The sequence below is a fragment of the Sceloporus occidentalis genome, unplaced genomic scaffold (assembly GCF_023333645.1).
Source record: "Sceloporus occidentalis isolate IW3139 unplaced genomic scaffold, rSceOcc1.0.p SCAF_6, whole genome shotgun sequence".
Lineage (NCBI taxonomy): Eukaryota > Metazoa > Chordata > Lepidosauria > Squamata > Phrynosomatidae > Sceloporus > Sceloporus occidentalis.
This window is the reverse complement of record NW_028316986.1, coordinates 88,641,295-88,658,013: the sequence shown is the minus strand read 5'-3', so window position 1 is coordinate 88,658,013 and position 16,719 is coordinate 88,641,295. Positions and strand designations below refer to the sequence as shown.

General features: G+C 41.3%; 1 protein-coding gene across 7 annotated transcripts in view; it reads right to left on the bottom strand.

Annotated features, from left to right (window-relative positions):
• NHSL1 (NHS like 1) overlaps nucleotides 1-16,719 on the bottom strand; it is a 232,883-nt gene that overhangs the window by 14,820 nt on the left and 201,344 nt on the right. For 5 of the 7 annotated variants that reach the window (XM_089530283.1, XM_089530278.1, XM_089530279.1 and 2 more), the window contains 2 exons: nucleotides 12,942-13,134; nucleotides 2,637-2,768 (listed from right to left, as the gene is read on the bottom strand). In XM_089530283.1, the coding sequence (XP_089386409.1) occupies nucleotides 2,637-2,768; nucleotides 12,942-13,134 (325 nt within the window). Of the gene's footprint in view, nucleotides 1-2,636; nucleotides 2,769-11,976; nucleotides 12,134-12,941; nucleotides 13,135-16,719 lie in introns of those variants that run through there. The other 2 variants (XM_089530284.1, XM_089530281.1) reach the window with 2 other exon arrangements.

The window sequence follows — 16,719 nt, the reverse complement described above, 5'->3', positions numbered from 1 at the left end:
TATATTTTTTCTACTTTTTATAATGTCAATTGCACATACTAGTTTTTAATAACTAGCTCAAATGTCTTTAATATTCTAGTTCTCGCATTTTGTTTTCTTTACTGTAGAGCAAACACAAGGAGCAGATGACAATTAAGCTTATAGCCATGTTCTCTGTCATGGCTGGATTTCTTTGGCTATTTCTTAGCTGTCTTGTTAACACCTCCTTATTAAAATAGTCCCTTTAGTTCTCTATGTAGCGGCTCTTCAGGCCGCCCCTTTTAGCGCCAGATCAGGTCCACGGCAACCGATCTAGCCTTTCCAGGATGCGAAAAGGAGCGGCAAAAAGTGGCTCCTTTTTGCACCCTGGAAAGGGTGCCATAGCTGCGTTAGCACGACTTGGTGGTGCTCCTTCAGCGCTGCGTCGTATGGATACAGCACCGGAGGAGCGCCATGTGAAGTGGCGTGTGGTGTCATGGCACCATGGCAGCTGAGTTGGGGCATGCATCATCTGGACGTGCCCCCAGGCTGACTCTGCCCCCAGGCTGGTCTTAACGGCCAGTCTGAAGAGGGCCTAAGAAATTTACAATCTAGGCATCTTGTTTTCAGTTTTTTTTCCTCTATTATGATAGTCCTGGGTTTACTGGTGTTTATGTTAAAGACACTAACTTGGACAAGTTAATTCAAAGATGGAATTAACGTGGAAGGAACATTTTGCATTCTCTCCTCATACCTGCACCTACTTAGACCACTTCAAAGGGTTTCTCTGAAAGATTAGAGGAGCCTTCCTGAACAATCTAGAGTAGAGCAAGATAGAACACTGGGGAGAACTTCCACAAATTGGGCATAGCTCTGCACTAATGAAAAACTGAAATAAGGACAACAGGAATAGAAACATCAGAAATGACAGGCTACACCCACCAATGCTTATGTTTACTAAATCACAATTATTTTCATATATTTCAGGTGTGATCCTGGGGAGGGACCCCACAGTTGGCTTACTGAGGGCAGTCAGGCTTTTCTTCACTCCAGCTGGGATTGCTTCACTAATATAAAATATTTTCACCATTATTGTATTCATGAGGAAGGGAGCAATGGGGAGGATGCCTCTATTATCTATGCCAGGGGTTTCCAACTGAGGGTGCCTGCAGCCCAGGAGGTGCGAGATGGCATTTCAGGGGGTGAGACAAAGAGCTGCTTGTGTCCTTGAGTGAGAAGTCATGAGTCATCACTAATTCTTTCTGAATAAATTAGAATCTAACTGTTCAACTTAGATTTGAATTTTATGCACTGTGTTAGATTTTTTAAAGTTCACCCGATTCACCCACAGTATTGTTCCATTTGTGGTTGAAAAATCAGAAATTGGACTTCTTCATCTTCAAATGTGGTATTTTTGTGGCGGGTGCAAACATTAATCAAACATTTTCTAGGAGTGTGGGGGCATAGAAAAGGTTGGGAACCACTAGTTTATGCTATACTTTTTGAATGGTACCAGATTGTTCCAGTTGTTGGAGTAGTTTTCTTCTGTATACTTTCTGTCTTCCTTGGTCTACCATAAAGTCTCTGAAGCAGACTTTAGTTAAAATACTGTCTTCAGACTGAGTGAAGGCGTTACATTCAATATTCAACATGGGGCTAACACCAGTCATCTCAGTTCCATGTCCCTGTCCTTTCCCCATGTTGTATGGAGTATCACATTAAGTAAATATTTCTAAGACTTTGCATTCAAAGTCTATTTTTAAAAAGTAAAATAAACCTAGAGGTCTACCAGCAGGTATATTAAATAATTCTGGCACATCCTGCCCATTAGTTCTGCTTTATAGAAAATTATTGTTTTGGAACATCTTTTGAAAGAATGTAAACTTTAGATATGTGATACAATGCATTTGTATGCATTGTATGCATGTGATATAATGGCTGCTCTGGGGATGATAAAACGGTTCACATTAGGTTGTAGGGGACTGGATAGGATTTTAGGGATTAGTAAAACTACATTAAAAAAAGACTGAGAAAAGGAGTGATTCAGTTTGTACTACTGCACCAACTACATATTAAACCAATTTTCACACTACTCTATACCTAAACTATAGATACTATACAGAACCACATATACAGAACCATATGTAATGATCATACACATATTTCTTTCCTTCATCACATTGAGATGCAACAGGAATATCTCTGTAGGAAAATCATCATGTGTAAAGTGGCTTGAATATGATGAGCAGAATACAGATCTGCTCACTACTGAATATATCAACAGTAGTACTGATTAACAATATTTTAGTATCCATTTTGCTGCATTTTCTTGCAACCAAATTTTGTCACAAGTATTTCCTGTTTTATGGCTGTGAAGACAGTGTGAGATTGACACTCTGATGTAATTTCAAAACAGATCTTTAAGCCTTTCCAAAAAATCACTGTATTCACAGCATTCAAAAAGTAAGAAAGAAACATTTGTTTAATTTCATATGGGGGCAAAGTAATCAATTAATGCATTACCTATTCTTTCTTAGTGATCAGTCGCACATGCAATTGAAAATTTTAACAGGCTATCAGACTGTATCAGCTTCATAGGCACAGGTAAATGTTATGATTTTAGTTAAGGCAAGCAGTAGTTATTAATTGTAATGGAATACAGTGCTGATGAGCCATACCTAGCTCTCTTTGGATGTTGTCAGGGATTCCTGTAATAGTCTTTCTCCTTTTCACTTTCTTCGGCCGCCTTACCACAGTGTCTGTGTAAATTAGAGACCTCCGTATGCTGGCTTGGCGGTCAAAATTCTCCCCTGATGTACAGTAGAACAAGCAAAGCACCATTACTTTCAAGCACACTGACACCATGCACTTTCTTCCACTTGCTTATTGTAGAAATGAAGAAAAGGCATTAATTATATGATGTTAGCTTAGTCATACAGAATGAATATACACTGAAAGAAAATGATACAGCATACAGTCACTTTAAGGTTTAAATATGGGGACTATATACATCCATCAAATGTTTTTGCCTTTTTAGACTGAATTTTCATGTGATCTAAACCTATCAGCAAGCTGTTAATGCATCATACTGGTGCATTGTGTCCAAGGAGCATTGTGTCCAAGCATGACCTTTTCATGATAACTAAAGGATGGAAAGAATAAGAGAAAAAGATTGTTGTTGTTGTGTACCTTCTTCAAGTTGTTTCTTATTTATGGCAATCCTAAGGTGACCCTATCCTGAGGTTTCTTGATAAGATTTGTTCAGAGGGAGTTGCCTTTGCCTTCCTCTGAGAGTGAGTGTCACTTGCCCAAGGCCACCTAGTATTAGTCCATGGCTGAGCAGGGATTAGTACCCTGATCTTCTAGTCCAATGCTCAAACCACTGCACCCACTGGCTCTCAAAGAAAGAGATACTGATTTATAGAGATAGAAACACAAATAAAATGTACTGAATAGTAAGCCACCCCCCTTTTTTTTTTTTTTACTAATGGTTAATTCTTTTGACTATGCTTGTAAGCATGCTTATTTGGACATTTTACTTATAGCAGTGGACATGAGATGACTATAGACTTATGAAAATACATGAGATCAAAGCCAATTTTGAAAATATTTTGGGTTTGCCAAAATTAAGTTTACTACCTCTGAAATTCTACGGTATTTAAAATCAGTGTATTTTCTCCCAAGTTGATTAATGCAACTGGACAGCTTTTTTATTTTATTTAATCATAACCAAAAAGCTTTCCAACTTTGCCTCTCATTCTGAAGACAAATAGCCATGCCATCTGTCAGCAATATTAACTGAACATGGACATACAAATCTATATGGACTAAAATGATACATCAACTATGTTTAATCTATTTTACCAACATCAGTTGTAATAAACTCAAAAGCTTAGATGGTGCATGTTAAACGAGAAAGCCTTAAAGTTGACTGTGTATTGTATCATAATTGGAACAGCAGAACTATTACAGCCTGAATAGCTTTAAATATATTCACTTTTCAATGAGTTAATAACTTGGCAATTAGCAAAATAAACCCTACTTCTGATATGTGAGGTGGCTTACAAATAGTTAAAACATATATATATGAGTTTAACAGTTAAAATCGCCCTATTATCTCCCTCCTTAAATAGTTTGGGTTTTTCAATTCTTTGCAATCTTATAAATCCACAGGATGGTTAACACAGACATTTTAGACATAATTCCATTATACAATAATTTAACTCTTACTTAATTCCTGAAAAGGAGAAGTTGGAGGTATCTGAATTCCTCCAAAATTTATTTGAAATATCTGGATAGCCAAGTTATTTCTCACTGAAAAGCTTCCTTGGCATGTGCTAGAATCTGTTGTGTGTGGCCACTGGCTCAAAAAGTGCTGCACAATGTATACAAATCTGTAACATATGGGTTTCTCTGGAACAAAAGAGCAAAGGCTATGAGATAGCTACTCCATCCTCAGTCACCATGTGCAACAGATTTCTTTTCCCCTGGATAATATTTGAGTCTAGAGTTATGCTGTTCTTGTTAAATGAGACCTTTGAAACTCTGAGAGTATGGCAGATGAAGAAAGTAAGGGGCACTGAGAGCTTCAAAGAGCAAGGCCATTGGTCTGATTTGCTAGACATGCCAGACATTGGGGTCTATACATTTGAGCAGCAAAACATGGTTATTGGGTCAATAGCCTTACTGTAGATATAGCAGTAAAGGTCATAGCCTTGATTCAGCAGGATATTTACACACACCTACTTAAATTTGTCTTGTTTATCAATAAGTGGCCAAATGAAGTCAGTATTAGATAAGCACATGCTTCAGTAATTTGCAGAATGAAAACATTTATCCTTTATTTGTGCCTTAGCTTAGCACAACCTTCACCAGATCCTGTTATCTTCCCTTTCTGTCTGGGTAAGACCCACAGCCAACACCACAACATGTCCTGGGATTAACAAATAGAACAGAGTGTTTAAAAAGCCAACTTTATATCCTTTCCAAAGCAAGCTCAGCTCCTGCTGACCCAAGAAACTAAATCCATTCCCAAACTTGGAGAGCCAGTCAGCAGCTTGTCAGATTAATGCAATGCCCTCAGCATGTTCAGGTTACCCACCAGATTTGCAGTCCCACAATCTGTCCTACTTAAAAAGCACAGAGAGATGAAACCAAAGGGGGAGGGGCCTCATCTGTTGTGTAGCCAAGTGAACGATCACATTCATTACTAATTAATCTCTTTTAAAGGGCTCTTAATTTCTGAAAAGTACATTTGGGTTTAATATTTTATTTCCAAGATGTTAACATTATATTATGAAGAACAGCCCAAGATATTGCCACAGGCTTAGATAAGGCTATGGAAAGGGGTTCAGAGCAAAATATGTAATCTAGTCTTTACATATTATTTAGTTAAACAGAGGCATGGAAATTAAATATATTTTCTTCCTTCCTTCCTTCCTTCCTTTCACAACACAACACACACACAGAAAGAGAGAGACAGAGAAAGGCAGAATTAAGTCCCATTGTGTGCAGGAGGATGCAGAATGCAGCTTTAGGGCATGTCTGCACTGGTGGCTAAGTCTAGGACCAGTTTGAAGCATCATGCACACTGTAACAGTGACCACATGAACTGAGTTGAATCTGGTGCAACACCACTTCATTGTGCACACAGGCCAGCTGGGCCAACACCTCATTGGCCCTGCTGGCCTGCCCCCTCGGTGTCGTTGCAGCTTCCACTTCCTCATGGGCAGGAGCTGCCTGAGAGAGCCTACCCCAAATGCGAAAAACTCAACTGAATAATTCATGGTAGTGTCATTTCTGGTGAAGTTAACAAAGAGAGGATAGCTCTATTCCCTGCTCAGTGATTGCAGGGGCACTCCATTCTCACCTTAGCAGAAGCCACAGCACACCAGGCAGACATTTGTAGCGAGCTGCTGCCTGCAAGGAAGCAGCTGCTGCTTATTTTCAGAACCACCACTACTTCTCATGAGCAGAAGCTTTGTGTAAAGTCTGCCCAGCACCTCTGCTTCTGCTGAGATTAGAACAAGATACGTGGGTGATTAACAAGGTGGATAGAGTGACCTTCCTCCTAATAATAATAATGATAATAATATTTATTTATTTCCCACCTCTCCTCAAGGCTCAAAGCAGGGTATAACATTTTAAAATACAAAACATAATTAAAAACACACAATTCCACAGTTAAAATACAACACTATAAATCATTAAACACACTCAAGAGTACAATTACAATTAAAAAGTCATGGTTTAAAATTGACTGTGTAGGCCTGCTAGAGGAGATATGTCTTTAATGCTGTTTTAAAAGCAGTCAGCGTTTTCAGCAGTTGTATCTCCTCTGGCAGGTCATTCCACAGTCTGGAGGTAGCAGACTGTCTAGTGCTGGCCACTTGGAGCAAATGTTTCCCAGAGAACCTGAGTGTACAGGGCAAAATGTATGGAAGATGATGATCCCAGATCACAAGGCTGGATTTCTCTACATGTGATCTCACTCTCGCCCCCAGATTGATGGCCATGATATCTCCAGAAGGCATCCAGCCATGCAGAAGTGGCAGGATGCTGGGAAGGCACTCAGTGAACTACTTGGCTGGTGAGAAAGCAGCAGCAGCATCTCCAAAGGGTATCTATCCCCTTCCATGATCTGTTCAGCGCAGGATAAAGGGGATGGCTTGGCTCTTGACATGTGGTCAAATGGTAGAACTGGACCCAATAAAGCTGTCCACATGGCCAAAAGAACCAGAGGCACTCTGGGGTTTCCTGCAAACCCTGGGGTTTCCGTGATTTTAATTACTTCAGAGCAAAGTCAGGTTAAGGGCTGAAAACCATAGATCCTCCCTGGAGGTAAACATCTATGGACACTGTCAGCACTGGTGTTTTTCACCAGTGTAGACAAACCATTAGCTTCCAAAGCAGCATCAGGCTACTGGCAAGTTTTTGGGGGGTGGGAAGGAGCCTTGGAGGGCCACACTCGCCCACCACAGCCTGCTGCAATCCCTACCCTTTTTCTTTTTTTAAAAAATGGCCAAAATGCCACCTTTCACTGATATTAGGGTTAAGCAGTTGTGAGTATTCATTTAGAAGGATGGATTCCCTAGTTAATTGGTTGTTAAAGCCCACATAATTCAAGATCTTCTAGAGGAAAATAAACCTGACCTGGCTTGCATTACAGAGACCTGGCTGGGGGCCGAGAGTAATGCAGTCTGGGCCCAGGCCCTTCCACCCAGTTATACTGTTAAGGAGCAGATCATAGATTGTGGGCGGGGGGGGGGGGGGAGGAGTTTCCTTAGTCCATAAAAGCACTGTTACCTTGACCAGGAAACCTGTCTGGAAAACAGGCCACATTGAATGTATTTACCTGACCCTGAAGGCTAGGGACAGTCCGGGGATTCTGTTGGTCTACCGTCCACCCGTAACCTAACAGACTCCCTGCCCGAGCTGACACAGCTGGTCTCAGAGCTGGTGTTGGAGTCTCCCAGGCTTCTTGTGCTGGGGGACCTCAACATCCCCTTCGAGGCCGGTTCACAAGAACTAACAGGTGCAGCTTGAGAGTTCATAGCTTCCATGACTGCCATGGGCCTCCCCCAATTAGTCTTAGGTCCAACACATTGTGCATGTAATACACTCGATGTGGTCTTTAGTATGGATCAGGGAAGTCCGTGGGCAGAGGTCCTGGGGACCTCTGCTCTGTCATGGATGGACCATTTCCTGGTCAAGGTGCGACTGAAGGCAACCACTCTACTCCCTCCTGGGGTTGGAGGACCTATTAGAATGGTCCGCTCTTGAAGGCAGATGGAACCCAAAAGGTTCCAAGAAGCCTTAGAGGGATTTATGGTTGGAACTGACAGGGATTCTGTTGATGCCCTGACGGATACCTGGGACAACGATCTTACCAGGGCTATAGACAGCATCGCTCCTGGCCTGCTCTTAACAAAAAATCCTGGTATACGGAAGATCTTTGGGAAATGAAGCGGGCCACGCAATGACTAGAGCGCTGCTGGTGGAGATATCAGTGCCTATCTGACAAGACACTCCATCAGAACCTTTTGAAGTTCTATGGAGTGGCAATAAGTGCAGCAAAGAATCCCTTCTATGCTGCACGTATTGCATCTGCAGAGTCTCATCCGGCAGAGCCGTTCAGGGTGGTGAGGGAGCTGATCTTACCAGGGCTATAGACAGCATCGCTCCCGGCCTGCTCTTAACAAAAAATCCTGGTATACGGAAGATCTTTGGGAAATGAAGCGGGCCACGCAATGACTAGAGCGCTGCTGGTGGAGATATCAGTGCCTATCTGACAAGACACTCCATCAGAACCTTTTGAAGTTCTATGGAGTGGCAATAAGTGCAGCAAAGAATCCCTTCTATGCTGCACGTATTGCATCTGCAGAGTCTCATCCGGCAGAGCCGTTCAGGGTGGTGAGGGAGCTGATCCAGTTACCCCCCGCCCTGAACCCTATATTAGAATCAACAAAAGCCTGCTATGATGATTTTAATAACTTTTTCACAGATAAAATCTCTCGGATAAGGGCTGATCTTGACGCTGGCATAAAAACAGAAACAATAGGAGAGGTATCCAGAGCTTCTGTGGACTCTATTAAGCTGGATCACTTTGAGTTTGTAAATACCGAGGAAGTAGACAAGCTCCTTGGATGTGTAAAGAAGACAACATGCACTCTCGATCTCTGCCCTTCTTGGTTGACCGCCCAGGGAGGAGATGCCGTAACTACATTGTTACGATTAATAATCAATGCATCCTTCCAGGAGGGAAATTTTCCATCCAAACTGAAATTAGCAGTGGTTAAACCGCTACTGAAAAAACCCTCCCTGGACCCCCTGGTGAGAAATAATTATAGATCGGTCTCCCTGCTGCCATTCTTGGGCAAGGTGATCGAGAGAGCAGTTGCCTTCCAACTGCAGGTTGTCTTGGATGAAACTAATTATCTGGACCCATTTCAAACTGGCTTCAGGGAGGGATACGGAGTTAAGACGGCCATGGTCGCCTTAGTCAATTATCTCTGTCTGGGCATCGACAGGGGAAGTGTGTCCTTGTTGGTGCTATTGGACATCTCAGCGGCTTTCAATACAATTGACCATGGTATCCTTTTGGAGCACCTGAGGGAGTTGAGTATTGGGGGCACTGCGCTCCAGTGGTTCCAATCCTACCTCTCAGGCAGGTTCCAGATGGTGAGGCTGGAGGACACTTGCTCCTCTAAGAGGGAACTGACATTTGGTGTCCCTCAAGGAGCTATTTTGTCCCCCATGCTGCTTAACATTTACATGAAACCGCTGGGAGAGATTATCCAGAGACATGGGGTGTGATGTTATCAGTATGCTGATGACACCCAAATATGTTTCTCTATGTCTCCGACTGATACAGGGACTAAGGATGGCATCTCTCCTCTGAATGCCTGCCTGGAGTCGGTAATGGGCTGGATGAGGGAAAACAAACTCAGACTGAATCCAGAGAAAACGGAAGTACTTGTGATAGCTTCCTCGGGTCTAAGGAAGGAAATCTGCCAACCTGTCCTGGATGGGGTCACACTTCCCCTGAAGGACGAAGTTTGCAGCTTAGAAGTACTTCTGGACTCGTCCCTGCAATTGATATCTCAGGTAGATGCGACGACTAGAAGTGCTTGCTATCAACTTCGGTTGATACGCTAACTGCGACCCTACCTAGATCGGAGGGACCTTGAAACGGTGGTACACGCTCTGGTAACCTCTCGTCTAGATTTCTGTAATGCGCTTTACATGTGGCTACCCTTGTACCAAGTTCGGAAGCTTCAGTTAGTGCAGAATATGGCAGCCAGATTGGTCACCAGTTCATTAAGGTTTGATCATATTACACCTATCTTAAAAGATCTCCACTGGCTCCCTATTTGCTTCTGGGCACAGTACAAGGTGTTGGTTATTACCTATAAAGCCCTACATGGCTTGGGCCTGAGTTACTTACAGGACCGCATCTCCCCACGCAATCCGCCCCACACTCTCAGAACATCGGGTAAGAACTTATTAGAAATAGCAACTTCCAAGTACATTACTACCTCGCAAACAGCCTTTTCAACAACGGCTCCGAGATTTTGGAACAGTCTCAATGAGGAGATCAGCTCGGCGACCTTGTTAGAGACATTTAGAAAAGCGGTTAAAACCGAGCTTTTTAGCCGAGCATACCCCACCTGATATGAATACTCCCTGATACCAATGACATGCTTCTGTCTGTGTATGACCCCTGCCTTGCTTGATGATTCTATTGCTATTGTCTGATTGTTTTAGCTAATTTGTAATGGAATTTTGATGTAAACACTTTGTGCTTTTAATTAGTCTGTAACCCCACTTTGATCCATTGGGAGAGGCGGGGAAACATAAATAAAATTTTATTATTATTATATAATGTCACTCAGTTTTTTTTTTAACAGTTTAGGCTGCTATGCTATGGTCTGTGGGAAACACTGTTGGGCCATATGATCCTCAGGCAGGAAGATCTGACCTCTGCTTCTCTCTTCCAGCAGACATTTCTACACCCTCTACCTCCCCAACATTGGAGCTTTGATGCAGAGAAAGATAAAAAGAGAATGGATCAGGGCCACTGCATGAGAAAAAGTGGGGAGAGTTTGGACCATCAGGACCTAAAGCCCTTCCACTTCTCCAACACTCCTACACACAGCATGGTGGTGGTGGGAATAAATGATTCATCATCCAGTGTTTTCAGTGACATGGAAATATGTAATTTTAAAATGGGGGAAGTGATAAAAAATGGGACTAGAATTTAAGGATATTCTGCTCCTCCTCAATCTTCCACCACTGCTATCATGAACCTGGGGTCTTTGGAGGTTGTAGTTTATCCAGCTTAAGAACAATTAATTGCCCTGGACTTCTTTATTACTTAATATAAAATCAAAAATATAGCCATATGTCAATATGTGGCTTAATTGACATGATTACTTATGTCACAGACCAGCCAGACTGTAGCCTGCTGTTATATTCTGGTAATGATACCATCAGCTTTTTTTTTTTTTTTTTTGCAGCATAGTATCAGTGAGGATCAGGGGAAATGCTTCGTGAGAACAACAATGCTCTCTCCCTAATGGAAAAGAGTACAGTTCTGCATTTTATTTCCCTCATTTGCTGAACTGTTACACAAAGGACCTCAATAATATTAATTTCCCATTTTGTTAGTAGAAAATCTACTATCATGTTTCTCTTAAGTTACGCTATCAGCCTGTCAAGGATGCTATGTATTTTGCATAAGGATGGAGTCAGATGCTGAATTTTACATTTTCAAATACAGGTATGTTGAATCAGACATTGTGTATATCAAAGTACCCCGGCATCTGTAGGCATAACCTGAAAATCACACAGGAGTTGAGACAATCTAATCCTACAAAGTCTACAACCTAATCTTGTAAACCCAGTATTAAGACTGTGACTAATGCAGACTTCGTGGCAGGGGAGAGGAACACATAGCATTTCAAATATGTTGGACCAGCTCCTATCGGACCCAACTACTAGCTCTGCTGGCTGGCACTGATATGAACTGGAGGGCCATAGACTTCTTTGGTTTTAAGAGCCTGCCTGCTAGCCCTTTCCCCATTCAGCCTGTTTTGCTTAATACCCACCTCATTAAAAGCTCTGGAGAAGGTGAAAGTCTGTTTACAATTCTGTAATATTTTAGTTGGTCCTAATAAAAGTATTGCCAACTGTGAATATTGAATTTTCTGTTATGGGATAACATGGATGACTTTGCTTACCATAACCACACTATGTCAGAGGTTTTTGCCTTTACATTCTCAAGCCAATTTTAGCACCATGGCGTTTCTGTTATCTTTGAATTTGTAAGCACTATATGAAATAGCTCTCACTGATATTATCACATGAAATTAAGAAAAAGATAATGCACATTTTATCTCAAAATCATAAAGAATCCCCCATCAAAAAAAAAATCAAAAACAAAAATATTTTCTAAATGATGATACAAGTGTCACAAACAAGACTAGAGAACAGCTTATTTACTGAATTTTAAAATACCCATTGCTGTTTGAAGGGCAGGCAGAACAATCTCAACTCAAAGATGTGCTGGTTTGGGGAGGGAGGCTTACGGTTAGGGATAAGCCTCTTCCATCATCAGAAATCTCCTTCTGCCAGATGATGTCAAGAAATTTGCTGAGAAAGTATCTACTGGCAGAATCACTCTGCTTAAAGGGCACAAAGACAGGCTGAGGTTAGAGAGGAGCAGAATTAAGCCAGTCCAAACCACCTCCAGCACAGGAACAATGCTAGTGCAAGAAGCTAGGCCAAGGTGAACATAATCCCCAGTGATTTCCCAGCTCTAGGCATCTTGGTCAGGTAGCACTGTGCTCAAATTGTGTGTAGTAAAATCTCAAGAAAGAAGTGTTATAAAAAAAGTAACTGCAAAAAAAAATTCTTCATGTTTTTATATCTCAACACACAGCTGATAACTGAACACAAATCTTTTTGCTAGGGACACCCTAAGGAGCCCTGGTGGCACAGTGGTTAAATGCCTGTACTGCAGCCATTCACTCAAAACCACAAGGTTTGCGAGTTCAAGACCAGCAAAAGGGCCCAAGCTGGACTCAGGCTTGCATCTTTCCAAGGTTGCTAAAATGAGTACCCAGACTGTTGGGGGCAAATTAGCTTACTTGCTAAATTAGCTTACTTGCTGTTCACCGCTATGATCTTTGGAATAGCGGTATATAAATAAACCAAATTAATTATTAATTATCCTACAGTTTTAGGTTCATGAGACAGAATATTCATGCTATTGAGCTTATCAACTTTCTTCATGATCCTTTAAAAACTGGAGGAACACGTAGTTATTTAATCAGTACTTTTTAGAGAGTCAGTTTTCACTGCAACTTTCACACTTTCAATATGTTTAAAACTATTGTATATTTTCATGAGAAATAAACATTTAAATCCACCTGAAATCCCTTGTTATTCTTCACTACACGGCAACAAAATAAAAATCCTACCTGTTACGTTAATAGGTATAACATCAGTTTGGACTGCTTGAGCTTGCTCCCGCATTTTCTCCTCTGGCGTTGGCAATGGAAGTGATTTGGTCCAATTTGTTTGAGTGTTGATATCAGAGAATTCATTTGAAATTGGTGTTTTGGGTCTCTTGATGCTAATAAGCTTTTCCTCTTCAGGAGAAGGGGTTGAACACTATAAAAGAAGGTATGTTATAAATTCATTGCAAATGTTATTTTCTTACAAATTTATCTCAATATAAAATAAAACTGCCTGTTGCAAAATAAAGTATTACAGTACATGAAAAACACTTTCATAACTTTAGCTGTTTCTACCCTGTTCCATCTACATGTGAATCCACTTTAAATAAAACTGTCACCAGTTCTTGCATGAACAAGCAGCTAATACATAAATTTAAGAAGTGGTTGTTTGTACCTTAATTTAAAATCTGTTTACAATAATATTCTGAAATTAACAGTACTTGGATAATGATAACTAGTACTTTCAAAAACTATGCCTCAATCCCTTTTTATAAATCATATGGTATATACCAAATCTAGTAACCACTAACCCCCCTGCACAGAGGAGAGTTGGGGAACTTCAGCCCCTAGAGTCAAATCGAACCCTCTTGGAATCCCCATCTGACTCCACGTATTCCCAAATAGCCTAGTCTTCTTTCTCATAATTTGATAGTTTCTCAGCTTTTTAATGTTTCCCCCCATTCTTAAAGGCTGAAATGCCTCTTCCAAGATTCATTTATTGGTCAAGCTTTAAGTTAAAAATCTGTTGCTGTTCTGAGCCTTCAAGTCATTTCTCACTTATGGCAACTCTAAAGCAAACCTATCACAGGGTTTTTCTGGCAAGATTTGTTCAGAGGAGACGTGTCCTGGTCCCTCTTCCAGACTGAGAGAATGTGACTCCCATAAGGTAACCTAGTGGGTTCCCATGGGCAAGAAGGGGTTCTAATCCTGATCTCGAGGGTTGTAGTCCAACACACCACGCTGGTCCTTAAGTTACAATAGACTAGCATTTTTGATCCCACTCTTTAGTCTTTAGTTCTTTCCGCCCAGCAGAGAAATGCACTCCCCTCAAACGTTTCTGAAAATGAACTCAGTAATTTCAGTTGAAAGAAGGTGCACTCCACTGCATTGTTAATCTGTTTTGAAAGCCCCCACATAAGGACATACATTGACCATGCAATCCAGAGCTTACTTGCTGTTCACCGCTATGATCTTTGGAATAGCGGTATATAAATAAAACAAATTATTATAAATTATTATTATAATAAAAAAATTTACAAAAAAGAAATTCAGAGGAATGTGGGCTTTTACAGGATGAGGGGACTCCACAAACTCCACAGAAAAGGGAGTTGCCGCAACTATCTGTGAGGATGTGCATTATCGAACTAATGGTGGTCAGTTTGCTTTGCATAGATTTGCTGCATATTTTCAGCAGAGAGTGCAAGAACAGCAAATTTGCACAGAATAGTACAGACAAGTATGGAAATCGGCGGCAACTCACCTAATATACTATGCTGCTACATTAGATAAGAGGTTAATTGGCAAGGGTTTGGACTGGGTGGCCCTTGTGGTCTCTTCCAACTCTGATTCTGTGTAGATCAGCGCCCACATTCCTTATTTGCCAACGCTTATCTCCTATACTACGCTGTTTTTGTTGTTGTGTGCCTTCAAGTTATTTTCGAGTTATAGGGCCCCATGGGGTTTTCTTGGCAACTGACAGCAGGTGACTTGCCCAAGATCACCCTGTGATTTTACATGGCCGAGCAGGGATTCGAACCCCAGGCTCCAGAGTCGTAATCCAACACTCAAACCACTACACCACGGTGGCTCCAAGGTGATAAAATGTAAGTATAATTCAATTTATGCCAAATGAAAATGCCACCTTTGGAAGTCACTGAAGATGAATCAACTAGGACAACTTTTGAATTTTCTGTATTTTTTCCTGTTTTTTCAGAAGGATTCTCAAAGTAATTTGTGCTTTTAAAAACCTGCTTGCTAATTTAACTAATACTAAATAAGTAGTCTCTTTTAGAAAGCCACCATTTTGTTTTTCATCTTAGGGACAAATAAAAATATAACAATTTTTGTTAAGCCATTTCAAGAAAGGAATCTTTGCAACTCATAAATGCTGATGCCTCTCCTGCACATTATGAGTCAAAAGTAACTCACATTTGAGAAAATTTACTGTGATTAAATTTAACAACTCATTGTGTAACGAAAAGTTAAAGGAAATCAGATGTATATTCTATTTCAATAAACAAAGTATAGGCCCACTGAAAATAATATGTGTAGTAATATTCAACAATGTGTACATAAATACACAAAGAACATTGCAAATACCAGCAGACTACATAATGATTAATGATAATAATTATCCTATCTGGGAATGCAAACTCATACTTCTATATGTATGAGTTAAATATCTGGCAAGAAATGAGAGAGAGTGAGAGTAAAACATAATTCACTCTCTCTGCTTTCTTGATAATTTGGAGATATTCATAGCAAATTACAGAAAGCATAATGCTTGGACCCAGAACTTATTCAGTATCCTAATTTTCATGAGAAATGTAAATGTTTTTTCCCCTATTAAAATGCACATATAGATTTTACACAGCAGTAAGCTCATTAAAGGTAACTCTACTTCTTTATTCTGAACAGTACAACCCCTTGTATCCACAGGACCACTACCCATAGTTTCATTTACCCACGACATATGACTGCTACCTTTGGTCAGCATCCTTTCTCACCTTTTTTTTGTGTGAGGCTGTGAGGGAGGGCAGGAAGCAGCATCACAGCCCGGCTTCTCCATCCTTCCTCCTCCATGCTCACTCCTCTCTGTCCTCGCTCATAGCAGGATTATGATGGGATGCTACCCCCATGCTCCCCTGTTTTGTGCTGCAGCCAGCCGGCCAGCTGTGTCTGCCTTGGCTGCACTTGGCTCTCTTCCTTGTTCTACTCTGGTTCGTGCATCTCAGCCAAGAAAGATGCAGCGGGGGCCCAGCTGCACAAAGCCAAGTGCCTCTCTTGAAAGCAGGCACCATACTCTCACACATGAGAACAAAAAAGGAAGGAAGGCCGGCTGGCTGGCTGCTCCCCAACGTGAACACAGAGAGGGACCATGACTGAGTGGCCGGTCTTCCTTACTTCCTCCCTCCCTCCTGGCGAGGCTTGGCAAATTCCCCATGTACCCCTCTCCATCCTCACCAGCCACAGGATGAGGAAGATGTAGGCTGCCCTCTTGTCATCATCACTGCCCCCCACTTTGGGCAGCCAGTTAGCCAGCCAGCAACAGCTGCCTTGGCCACACCTGGCTGGTTGGTTTTTTCTTTTGTTCTTGCGTGCGAATTAAGGCACCTGTCATCAAGACAGGTATGCAGCATTGTGCAGCCAGCCCCCATGCCTCTCTCAGCTGAGAAGTAAGAACTGGAGGTAGCTGCTGCTGGCCACACAAAGTGGGGATGGAGGCAGTGGCGGCCCCTATCCACTTCATCCTTCAACTGGCAAGAATGGATAAGGGTACATTTAAAATTTGATTCTATACGAATAAAGGAGAAGTATTATAAAATAATTTGGAAATGGTATTTAATGCCTGTAAGGTTAAGTTATATAAATAAGAATTATTTAAGGTTATGTTGGAGAGGGTGTCAAGAGATAGGCACTTATATGCATATGTGGTGGGGTTGTAGAACCGTAAGGAAATTTTGGCAAATTGTATTTGAAGAGATAAAAGAAATAACAAAAATTGATTTAGAATTTTGTC